This window comes from Erinaceus europaeus, chromosome 10 (genome assembly GCF_950295315.1).
Source record: "Erinaceus europaeus chromosome 10, mEriEur2.1, whole genome shotgun sequence".
Classification (NCBI taxonomy): Eukaryota; Metazoa; Chordata; class Mammalia; order Eulipotyphla; family Erinaceidae; genus Erinaceus; species Erinaceus europaeus.
The window spans coordinates 78,683,597-78,696,556 of record NC_080171.1 but is presented as its reverse complement, the minus strand read 5'-3'; the positions used below and the strand labels follow the sequence as shown (position 1 = coordinate 78,696,556).

The following is a 12,960-nucleotide window of genomic DNA, read 5'->3' as shown; positions in this document are numbered from 1 at the left end:
TACCTCCCAATTTCCCTTTGTCACATACTTCATTAAATTAGTCAACCATTACTTACTAATTTTCTGTGCTTAATTTCTGTTTCAGATCTGAGGTTTCTTTGGGGTGACATTGAAGACCACTGAGACCACAAGATGAGTGAACTTGACCAGTTACGGCAGGAGGCTGAACAGCTTAAAAACCAAATTAGAGTATGTAACTGCACATGTTTAATTTTATTAATGATTTGGATTTCAGGTACATGTGATTTGTCTTTGGAAAGATGAGTTACAGAATGACTACTCAGTGTTTTGGATTGAAAGTATATCTAAGAGACTGGTAGTTGATCTAATAGTTAATATGAACCTTGTATTTTCCAGGATTTACTAACTACAGACCCAAATATTTGGCCCAATACATTATTTTCTGGGTTTTGTTTAATCAACTTTGACAACTAGCTTCATGGCATTCTTTTGGTCAGTGTAGAGTGTGGTGTATGCCTCCCTTCCAAGAAACCTTAGGGTAAAGTCAGGAAATTTGTTTAAAATAAGAGCATTAATAACAATAAGAAATAATTTCTATTTGTTCTCAGTCTTGAAAATGAGTGTTCCCTAGGCATTGTTATTAGAGTCTACAACTTTTGATGTACTGTTAGAGAAGATACATCTAATTGAGGAGAAAACCACCATGCATAATTAAATTGTGCTGTACAAAGAATTTTCACAGAGTTCCAAGAACTGAAATTTCAGTCTGCCACTAATAACTGGTGTTAGATTGCAAAACTCACAAACTTGTGAAAAGGGAAGGGGTAGATCTAAAGGATATTTGTTCTACTCTCCAGTTTTGTCAGTGTTTCAATGTTTATAGAGAAATACTTAAAGCCAGTAGCTGTGTTTGTTCTCACACTGCAAAGATGGAGAGAGAAGTCATGGATTTAGCAAGAAAAAGAAAGACATCCTCAGTATACTTAGGTAGATTTTTGTCCTTTAATAAAGAGCTTCCTCTCTGACTTTTTGGGTTTCATCTACAAGACTTGAGCCATCCTTCAGAGCATAATTTTTCAGTATATTTCTTACCAGCCATGTATTTCTCTTGAGTTCATTATGAGGACGAAGGCTAATTACTTCTTCTAAATGGCCAATTATGTGTTCAGAAAGCCTAGTGGTAATTGGAGGAAGAAGCATCAATCAACATCATTATAGCCAACTTTTTCTTGAACTTGAGAAAAGATCATGAAATTGAAATCTACAAAAGAAGAGAACATATCCTTTTACTACAAGAATTTAAAAATCTTAATACTTAAAAGATCTGATAAAGCTTGACAAAGTAAAGAAAAGAAGAGTTGGTGTTTTAAAGATTTTGGGGGTAGATAGCATGATGGTTATGCAAAGAGACTCTTATGCCTGAGGCTCTGAAGTCCCAGGTTCAATCCCCAGCACCACTATAAACTAGAGCTCATCAGTGCTCTAGTTTAAAAAATAAAACGAAAGATTTTATTCATTACATAGAAGTTGAGAGAGAGAAGCCAACAACATTACCCTGGCATATGCAATGCTAGGGATTGAATGGGAACCTCAGGATACAAGTTTGACACTCTGCGAGTTGAGCCATTTCCCCAAAGAAATGACTTTTTTAAAAAAAGCATATCTGTCTAAACCACTTGTTTTGTATTTATTTAGTACATGTGTGTGAACTCTTTAATGTTTGCTTGCACTGAGTCTTGAGAACTCTTCTCACTAAGGGTCTACTTCCCATGTGTCTTCACTGGAGGCGCCTCTGTACAACCTCTGACTGCTTGGGGAGCAAATGCTTGTTAGAGAACATGGGCAATGAAAATGGAAGGTGCTTGTTTTCCATCTTAAAAAGGTGTGATTTATTAACACAAGGTAGAGAGAATGGGGACGGGGAGACAGAATCAGAACATCACTCTGGCACATCAGATGCTTGGGGGGGGGGCTCAAACTTGGGACCTCATGTTTCTTTCTTTTTTTATTTTATTTTTATTTTTTTTATATTTATTTATTTCCCTTTTCTTGCCCTTGTTTTTTTTTAATATTTATTTATTCCCTTTTGTTGCCCTTGTTTTGCCCTTGTTGTTGTTATTGATGTCGTCGTTGTTGTATAGGACAGAGAAATGGAGAGAGGAGGGGAAGACAGAGAGGAGGAGAGAAAGATAGACACCTGCAGACCTGCTTCACCGCCTGTGAAGCGACTCCCCTGCAGGTGGGGAGCCAGGGTTCAAACCGGGATCCTTATGCCGGTCCTTGTGCTTTGTGCCACCTGCGCTTAACCCGCTGTGCTACAGCCTGACTCCCCGCCCTTGTTTTTTTATTGTTGTTGTAGTTATTATTGTTGTTGATGTCGTCGTTGTTGGATAGAACAGAGAGAAATGGAGAGAGGAGGGGAAGACGGGGGAAAGAAAGACAGACACCTGCAGACCTGCTTCACCGCCTATGAAGCGACCCCTGCTTCACCGCCTATGAAGCGACCCCTGCAGGTGGGGAGCTGGGGATTTGAACCGGGATCCTTACACCGGTCCTTGCATTTTGTGCCACGTGAGCTTAACCTGCTGCACTACCTTCTGGCTCCCCGGACCTCATGTTTCTACCTTCAGTGCTCTACTCACTCTGTCACCTTCCAGGTCCTGATGGTTTGCTTCTTTAGATTTAAACCCCCTACAGAACTATCTCACCCTACTTTTGACTATCTTGGTATGTAAATGCTGATTGAGACATGGCTGTTCTTAAAATACATCAAATATCAGATGGATTTAGAAAAATTCCACGAGCCATAGATGTCTAGCAACATGCAAATTTCTGACAGTGATCTCGCCAACTCGTGCGAGTGAGCAGTGCTCATTGTATGACAGATTCCTGCCCATTGCTCAGCAGAGTGGAAAGCTGCCCCTCCCTGTAGCTGCAGTAGGATGAAGTGGGATGAGTGCTCTGTGTTGGCTGAAGATTCAAACAGGATAAGGAACTGATTAATCAGTGGTTGGGAGGTATTTTTCCAGTGGCAGTGGACCCAAAGGGTGAGCCATCACTGATTGATGTTTCTACTCACAGATGACATGGAAGCCTTTGTGCCAAATAATATAGCCATCCTGCACATTTTCTCCTGTTCGTTAAGTTGAAAATTAACCTAGCAGAAGCCTGCTAGAGGTTTCCATTTTTATTAATTACAGATTTCTTCCATTAGATTTCTTTCTGCCGCATTAGAAGTTGATTTTAATTTCTCTGAGAAGTGCTTTGTTCATTTAATAAACAATGACTGAAATGAAGGCTGACTGAAGTGGTTTTTTATATTTATTTATTCCCTTTTTGTTGCTCTTGCTTTTTTTTTATTGTTGTAGTTGTTGTGTTTTTTTGTTTGTTTGTTTGTTTTGCTTTGTTTTTAACCAGAGCACTGTTCAGCTCAGGCTTATGGTGGTGCGGGGGATTGAACCTGTGACTCTGGAGCCTCAGGCATGAGAGTCTGTTTGCGTAACCATTATGCTATCTACCCGCCACCCTATTATTGTTACTGATGGGGAGCCGGGGAACCAGGATCCTTGCGCTTTGTGCCACGTGCACTTAACCCGCTGCGCTACCGCCCGACTCCCGACTAAAGTGTTAATCTATGTGTAATTTTAATATTTTTATTATGTTATGCATCTGGGGGGGCCTTATTCATGTGCAGTACCAGAGTGGGTTCCCTGCCCCAGTTACTTTGCTTTTTGTATTTAGAGGGATGAGAGAGAGTGAGCGAGCAAGCACTAGCTAGCTATCAAGGCATTTCTCCATCACCCATGCTGCCTGTGGTTTTCCCATGTGGTGCAAGATAGCAAACCTCTAGGTCCTTGTGCATGGAAGGTCATACATTCTTCTTGCTGAGCCATCTCCAGGCTCTTGTGTATAATTTCTAAAACCTATTTTCCTTGTTTATCAATAGTAATCAGTCTGCTACATAGTACATTATGAGGTCCATTTTGCTTTTTACTAAGGAACTGTTTTTGCTTGTTTCAGGTTGGCTGGTTGGTTTTTACCAGAGGATTGCTCAGCTCTGGCTTGTGGTGCTGGGGATTTAATCTGTGACCATTTGTGCCTCAGCCATGAGAGTCATTTTGCAGATTCACTATACTATCTCCCCCACCCTAGGAACAGTTTTATTCATTTATTTATTTTATTTTATTGTCACTAGGGTTATCACTGAGTCTCGGTACTTGTAAGACATCCACTGTTACTGGCAGCTCCCCGCCCCCCACTTTTACTTGATAGGATAGAAAGAAATTGAGAAGAGATGGGGGTGGGGAAGATAGAGAGGTTGAGAAACAGAGACACCTGCAGTATTTGCTTCACCACTTGTGAAATGTCCCCCCTCCAGGTGGGGGAAAGGGGGCTAAAATGTGTGTTCTTGTGTGGGATAACGTGCATTTAACCAGGTGTCCCACCGCCAGGTCCCAGCCCCAGAGCTGTTGTTTCATAACAGGACATAGTTACTTTTATATAAGATGAATTATAACTTTGGAGACTAACCAGGGTAAAGTTGGTTATGGGCTATTTTTTCATAAAAATGTGTGTTGAGGGAGCCGGGCAGTGGCACAGCGGATTAAGCACACATGGCACAAAGCATAAGGACCTGCATAAGGATCTCGGTTCAAGCCCCCAGCTCCCCACCTGCAGAGAGTTGCTTTACAAGTGGTGAACCACAACAATGTTAAACAACAAGGGCAACAAAAAAAGGAAAATTAAAAAAAAAAAAAAGACTTTGGACTCTCAAGCATGAGGTCCTGAGTTCAATCCCCGGCAGCACATGTACCAGAGTGATGTCTGGTTCTTTCTCTCTCTCCTATCATTTCTCATGAATAAATAAATAAATAATCTTTAATATATATGTGTGTATATTTATTTATTCCCTTTTGTTGCCATTGTTGTTTCATGTGCTTCTTACCTCACATTTAGGTACTAGCATTAGAAAGACTTGATTACATACATTTTGTGTATTTCAGTGATAAGTAAGTTATCTTCTAATAGGTTAACCTTGAATTTAGAGTCTGATTTTTTTTTGTTCAATTTTTTTTCCTTTATTGGGGATTAATGGTTTACAATTGACAGTAAAGTATAGTAGTTTGTACATGTAACATTTCTCAGTTTTCCAACTGACATTCAACCTCCTCTAGATCCTGCTATCATGTTCCAGGACCTGACCCCCCACTCCCAAGTCTTAGTTTGGTGCAATACACCATATAAGCTAATTCTTTTTAAAATATTTATTTATTTATTCCCTTGAGTTGCCCTTGTTTTTTTATTGTAGTTATTATTGTTGTTACTGATGTTGTCATTGTTGGATAGGACAGAGAGAAATGGAAAGAGGGGGAGAGAGAGAGAGACACCTGCAGACCTGCTTCACCACTTGTGAAGCGACTCTCCTGCAGGTGGGGAGCCAGCGCTCGAACCAGCTGGTCCTTATGCTTTGCGCCACCTGCGCTTAACCCGCTGCACTACAGCCCGACTCCCAGAAGCTAATTTTTAACATTTAAATAACAATTTTTTTAGCTTTAAGTTAGTTTATCTCTAGATATCAGGGTTGGGGAGCTTGGTATGTGTGTGTTTGCGTGAGAGAGAGTATGATAGAGATAGAGATAGAGAGAGACAACACACCCAAATGCTGAATGTATATGGATGTTATGTGAGCAGTGACCAGTTTTATTGCCACCAGGTTGTTGCTGGGACTCGTGGCTGCACAATAAATCCACCACTCCTGGTGGCCTTCCCTCCCCATCATTTATTTGATAGGACAGAGAGAAATTGGAGGGGGTGGAGAGAGAAGGAGAAAGAAAGAAAGAGGACAAACACTGCCCAGCCATTTGTTTATTTTAAGATAGTTAAAGAGACTGTGCCACCAAAGCATCTTTCAATGTGTTGGGGGCTGGGCTTGAACCTGGGTTGGTAACATGTCCCAGACAGGGATTATTTTGAAAGAAAGTGACCAGATGACTACATATTAGAAATGCTTTCTTCCCCCACACCTGTGAACATCTAATCTTTGACAAAGGGGCCCAGACTATTAAATGGGGAAAGCAGAGTTTCTTCAACAAATGGTGTTGGAAAGAATGGGTTGAAACATGCAGAAGAATGAAACTGAACCACTGTATTTCACCAAATACAAAAGTAAAGTCCAAGTGGATCAAGGACGTGGATGTTAGACCACAAACTATCAGATACTTAGAGGAAGATATTGGCAGAACTCTTTTCCGCATACATTTTAAAGACATCTTCAATGAAACGAATCCAACTACAAAGAAGACTAAGACAAGCGTAAACCGATGGGACTACATAAAATTAAAAAGCTTCTTCACAGCAAAAGAAACCACTACCCAAACCAAGAGACCCCTCACAGAATGGGAGAAGATCTTCACATGCCATACATCAGACAAGAGTTTAATAACCACCATATATAAAGAGCTTGCCAAACTCAACAACAAGACAACAAATGACCCCATCCAAAAATGGGGGGAGGACATGGACAAAATATTTACCACAGAAAAGATCCAAAAGGCTGAGCAACACTAGAAAAAATGCTCCAAGTCTCTGATTGTCAGAGAAATGCAAATCAAGACAACAATGAGATATCACTTCACTCCTGTGGGAATGTCATACATCAGAAAAGGTAACAGCAGCAAATGCTGGAGAGGGTGTGGGGTCAAAGGAACCCTCTTACACTGCTGGTGGGAATGTCAATTGGTCCAACCTCTGTGGAGAACAGTCTGGAGAACTCTCAGAAGGCTAGAAATGGACCTACCTTATGATCCTGCAATTCCTCTCCTGGGAATATATCCTAAGGAACCCAACACATCCATCCAAAAAGATCTGTGTACACATATGTTCTTGGCAGCAAAATTTGTAATAGCCAAAACCTGGAAGCAACCCAGGTGTCTATCAGCAGATGAGTGGCTGAGCAAGTTGTGGTATATATACACAATGGAATACCACTCAGCTCTAAAAAAATGGTGACTTCACCATTTTCAGCCGATCTTGGATGGACCTTGAAAAGTTCATATTAAGTGAAATAAGTCAGAAACAGAAGGATGAATATGGGATGATCTCACTCTCAGGCAGAAGTTGAAAAACAAGATCAGAAAAGAAAACACAAGTAAAACCTGAACTGGAGTTGGCGTATTATGCCAAAGTAAAAGACTCTGGGGTGGGTGGGTGGGGAGAATACAGGTCCAAGAACGATGACAGAGGACCTAGTGGGAGTTGTACTGTTATATGGGAAACTGGGGAACGTTAGGGGGAAAAAAAAAAGTTTTCTTATTAGAAATTGTATAATGTCCTTTAAAATTGAAAAGTTTCCTTCAAAGTTTTATTTATTTTTTTGTATTTTTGACACTAGATTCATTGAGAATCTACTACTCAAAAGCTAATGTATGTATTCACTATTCAAAAAAATTAGATGTGCAGAAATGTTGAGAAATAGAACTATTACAGTATTTGTGGAGCTTCCTCCAGTGTTATGGTGGTCCCAGGTGGTGCCATGGGTTCATGCATGCTAAGTCATATACCCTTTTTGGGTGAGCTCTTGCTCAGCTCTCACATTTTTTTTTATCCTTTTATATTTTTAAAACATATGTTCTAGTTAAAGATTTCAAATTTCCTTTTGATTAGTGTGTGTGCGTGCGCACGTGCACTGAAGCATTTATTTGCATTACATAACTAAAAATAAAAGACTTCTTTTCTGGCTGTATGTTTTTGCTTCTCATGATCCTTGATGCAATTTAGGTTGTCAATATAATTCAACCAAAGTAATTGGATGAGTAGGATATATACATCTCTGGTGCTGGGGATTGAACCTAGGACTTGTCATTTTCAAGTCCCATACTCTCCTTCTACGTATTTGCCCAAATCTGTCTTTCTTTTTTTTTTTTTTTTCCACCAGAGCACTATTCAGCTCTGGCTAATGGTGGTGCGTGAGATTGAACCTGGGACTTAAGAGCCTCAGTCATAAGAGTCTGTTTGCATAACCATTATGCTATCTACCCTTGCCCTTTTCTTGACTTTTTATGCATATTAAACTCCAGACTGATCACTTCACATATGTTTAACCTGCCTTTGAGGTTCACATTAATTTTCCCTGGTCTGGTCACCAGTGATTAAAGGTTTGCTTCTGTAACTACACTTGATCATCATCACTAACAGAAACCAAGGGATTATTTTGGGGCAGGGACTATTAAGACCTGGTGTTTCTTCTTCTCAGCATTGTTGATCCTCAGAAAGAGGATGCTAAGGAGGAGTGGCTTGCCTGCATATAGTGTTAGGCGTAAGACTTAACTGATCCCTTTCAGCAGTGAAAGCATTTTTATTTATTTGTTTTTAATATTTATTTATTCCCTTTTATTTCCCTTGTCTTATTGTTGTAGTTATTATGGTTGTTGTCATTGTTGGATAGGACAAAGAAATGGAGAGTGATGGGGAAGACATAGAGGAAGAGAGAAAGATAGAGACACCTGCAGACCTGCTTCACCACTTGTGAAGTGACCTCCCCTGCAGGTGGGGAGCCGGGGGCCTCAAACTGGATCCTTAGGCCAGTCCTTGAGCTTTGCACCACCCGCTGTGCTACCGATGGACTCCCCAGTGAATGCATTTTAATTAGCTTTTAGTATACACTGAAGTTATTACCTGCCCCGCAAGGTAGACAATTTGTATATAACCCAGGAAGGTAGGGGAAACAGCATAATAGTTATGCAAAAATATTCATGGCTGAAGCTCTGAGACCCCAGGTTCTGTATCCCTCACCACCATAAGCCAGAGCTGAGCAGTCATGGGGTGGGTGGGGGTGGAACTGGTATATAACCTGAAAATTTTGGTAGTGGGTACATTGAGTTATACATGCACATGTGTATTGGTAAAGCCATACCCCTGAAATCTTTTTTTTTTAAATATTTATTTTATTTATTTATTCCCTTTTGTTGCCCTTGATGTTTTGTTATAGTTATTATTGTTGTCGTTGTTGGATAGGACAGAGAGAAATGGAGAGAGGAGGGGAAGACAGAGAGGAGGAGAGAAAGATAGACACCTGCAGACCTGCTTCACCGCTTATGAAGCGACTCCCCTGCAGGTGGGGAGCCGGGGTTCGAACCAGGATCCTTATGCCGGTCCTTGAGCTTTGCGCCACCTGCGCTTAACCCGCTGCGCTACAGCCCGACTCCCCATACTCCTGAAATCTTAATGAGTCTTACTTGATTATTTATTATTGTACAGAGAAAGAAAAATCAAGTGGTCTGGGACCGCAACGGATAAAGCATTAGACTCTCAAGCATGAGGTCACGAGTTCAATCTGCAACAGCACATGTACCAGAGTGATATCTGGTTCTTTCTCTCCTCCCATCTTTTTCATAAGTAAATAAATTCTTAAAAAAAAAAAAAACTTAAAAAAGAAAAAGAAAGTAGGATGGGAAAGAGGCAGAGAAAGACCTATCTGCAGCACTGTGCCGCTCCTGAGGCTTTCCCCCCTGCAGGTGGGGACTGGGGGCTTGAACATGGGTCCTTGCATATGATAACATGTGCACTCTACTCTACCAAGAGTGCCACCGTCTGACCCCCTTAATCAGTTTTGAAAAATTACACTCAATAATAAAAAATACTAGGTCTTAGAAAATATATATACTAGGTCTTATGAGAACTACGGTGGTTATCTTTGGGAGGATAAGGATATTGAACCTTGGTGGTGGGTGTGTTATAGTACTATATATTGTAATATTATAATATTGTAACAAACTATGAATAACAAAATTATTTTTAAAATAGTAGGTAACAAAGTGCTACAGCTAGGAAGTCATATCTGACTTTAGTTGTTTTGACTCCAGGTTCTTTGTTGCTTTTCTTTGTATTAAATGTTAGGGACTGTTTGGCTGAAAAACAGAGTTCATAGTTAATAGTCTAGAAGATAAGCTCTTTGAGGTGGGCATCCAGGCCTTTTAGACTGTCTTTCTCTGGGACCCACCCACTACTCCTGACAGTGACCCTTACAGGACTAAGTACAGAATGAGACACATAAGCAAGTGCAGTAAAGGAGCCACTGTACCCACTACCAAGGTAGCAGCTCTACTGTTCGAGGGAGGGACTGCAGGTCTTGTACCTGGGTATTAGTTTTGACTCAGTGTGACCCATTCACACATTGCCACAGTCACACATTGTCAGTGCCATCCATGGGGAGCTTGAGGAGAGAGAGGAGACAACACTACACTAGCTCACATTTTGCTTCTGGCATTTATGGATGTGCTGTCACTTTGGTTTCAGGACCTGGAATTGAATGTCTCTGAAACATCACTGATTTCTCCTTGTCTTTTTTCCCCCCCTAGGATGCTAGAAAAGCATGTGCAGATGCAACTCTTTCTCAGGTAAGAACTGGTTGAGACAGAGTAGAGGCTGGTCCTCACACGAAGAGCCTCCAGCATGAACTGTGGTTCTCATTTGAAATCATTTTCACTCTTAAGGCTTAGAAAGTGATAGTGGTGGTGGTCGGGCCAGGGGGAGGGATGTTTCCTGAAGTGAAAAGGAAATATTTCTTCAAACCCTAATTACTATTTTAGAGATCAGCATTGTAAAATAATCACTAATCTTAAAATAAGGCCTTTTGATTCCCTTTTTTTAAACAAAATCTGACTTAGAACTTCAATTATAAGAGTTCAGTTTGACAAATCTGCAGTGTTATAAACAGCTTCATGGCCCTTAGTGTCCATTTTTAATGTTGTCAGAATGAATCAGCATGATTGTATGTACAGTTTGATGGCCAATAGCAGCAGTGGTCATGTAATCTGCATCAGTACACAGCCCCCTACAAAGCGTGGACCACACTGTAGATTGACTGGATTGTAATTTGGAATAGGGGCTTGGCCAGACCTGAGAGAGCGTGTCTCGGCCTCAGGGAAAAAGAAGGACCAGGAGAGAGATGTGGGAAGAGCCTTTGGGCAGCTTGGCTTCTGCACACATGAGGAGGGAGAGCGGGCTTATGTTGAGACCAGGTGGGCAGCGGGCTTACTGAGACAAGTTGTGGCAGGCTGGTGGTGTGGCAGGAATGGAGCTAGCCCAGTGATGGGCCACATGATCAAAGCAAATGCAGGGTGTGAAGGTGAGACTTTTGTGATATTTTTTTTTTTTTTTTTTTTTTTTTGGTCACTGGATGCTAATTTGCATTACTTCTGCCTAATTGTTTTTAAGATCACGAACAACATTGACCCAGTGGGAAGAATCCAAATGCGCACCAGGAGAACACTGAGGGGCCACTTGGCCAAGATTTATGCCATGCACTGGGGCACAGACTCCAGGTGAGTATTTGTAAAACACTGTGCCTAAAGCATCAAAGACTGTTCTCCGTTGTCAGGGAAGCATAACCTGAACCTACTCGTTGTGACTTGGCAAGAACAAATTAGGAAATTGTATAGCTAGGCTGGTCAAGCATGGTACCCACGAGCACATTGTCCATATTTGTGCTGATCTAGGCTGCTTGTACTATCATTTCTTTACCACCCTGGTCCCTACTCCTGTTCTCATCCCCATCCCTCTGTGCTCTCAGCTCTACACTTGGTGCCTGTGTGACTTAGGGGGAGGTTGTCTAACCATTCTGTGCTGTGGTTCCATCTCCCCTGCCTTGATCCTCATGACTTCTTGGCCTTTGTGCTGGCCTGACCTCATTGCCCTGATTCAAGCCTCATAAACCCTATCCTGTGCTGTATTCGGAAGATGAGTGTTTCAGCCATTGAACTTGTGGTGCTGTGTACACTTCTGCTGTGGGTTTACTTCTTGGTGCCTAGTAGACATGTGAGAACATTTGTGTCAGCTACTCTTTACTGATTGGTCTGCCATCCTTCCTTTTATCTATAATTTCAGTTTATTCTACTTTCAGTTTTACTATTTATTCAGACTTCTTTGCTCACTGGGTACTTCATCCAACATCTCTCACTCCAGGTCCTTCCATTCCCCTTCATATTCTCAGCACTGAAATTAAGTCTCTTCAGTGCATCCATCTCTCTCTCTGTCTCTCTCTCTCCCTACCTCACCTTTTTCATCTCAGCAATGTTTAAATAAAATGCCATGTGATTTTGTAAGCATCTATTCTTTTTTTAATATTTATTTACTTATTTATTCCCTTTTGCTGTCCTTGTTTTATTGTTGTAGTTATTATTGTTATTGATGTCATTGTTGTTGGATAGGACAGAGAGAAATGGAGAGATATGGGGAAGACAGAGGGAGAGAAAAATAGACACCTGCAGACCTGCTTCACCACTTGTGAAGCGATTTCCCTGCAGGTGGGGAACTGGGGGATAGAACTGGGATCCTTATGCCAGTCCTTGTGCTTTGCACATATCTAATCTTTCAAATACCTAACATGATTCTTCAGATGCCTTTTGTTGAATAGTATTTTTCATGTTCATCAAAGAAGATTTTTCTGCTTGGTTTTCTCTCTCTCTCTTTCCCCCCCCCTAAAATTGTCTGCTGTTGAGCGTGAACAGCTCTGGAACAAAAGAATCTATCTTTAGTTTGTTCTATACAGTGTCCCATACAATTCCAAATGCAAATGAGAACCAACTTAGATCATGATAATGATAGCTGTAATCATACAAATACAAAAGGAAAAAAGAAAGAAAGAAAAATGCCCTTACTAATCAATCCATCTTAGTATTTGTTATCAGAAGTAGATGGTAACTAGTTTTTTTATTATTATTTTTTTCCCCTTTATTGTCCTTGTTGTTTATTGTCATCATTTTGTTACTGTTCTTGCTGTCATTGTTGTTGGACAGGACAGAGAGAAATGGAGAGAGGAAGGGAAGACAGAGGGGGAGAGAAAGATAGACACCTGCAGATGTGCTACACCACCTGTGAAGTGAACCCCCTGCAGGTGGGGAGCCAGGGGCTAGAACTGGGATCCTTATGCCTGCCCTTGTGCTGCTTTGTGACATGTGCACTTAACCCGCTACATCACTGCCTGGCTCCCAACTAAATAGT

At 41.1% G+C, this 12,960-nt stretch overlaps 1 protein-coding gene across 3 annotated transcripts in view; it reads left to right on the top strand.

The window, feature by feature from the left end:
* GNB1 (G protein subunit beta 1) overlaps positions 1-12,960 on the top strand; it is a 105,185-nt gene that overhangs the window by 67,376 nt on the left and 24,849 nt on the right. For all 3 annotated transcript variants that reach the window (XM_007529497.3, XM_016191025.2, XM_060199879.1), the window contains 3 exons: positions 86-189; positions 10,317-10,355; positions 11,176-11,282. In XM_007529497.3, coding sequence (XP_007529559.1) covers positions 133-189; positions 10,317-10,355; positions 11,176-11,282 — 203 coding nt within the window. In that variant the 5' untranslated portion in view covers positions 86-132. The remainder of the gene's footprint in view (positions 1-85; positions 190-10,316; positions 10,356-11,175; positions 11,283-12,960) is intronic.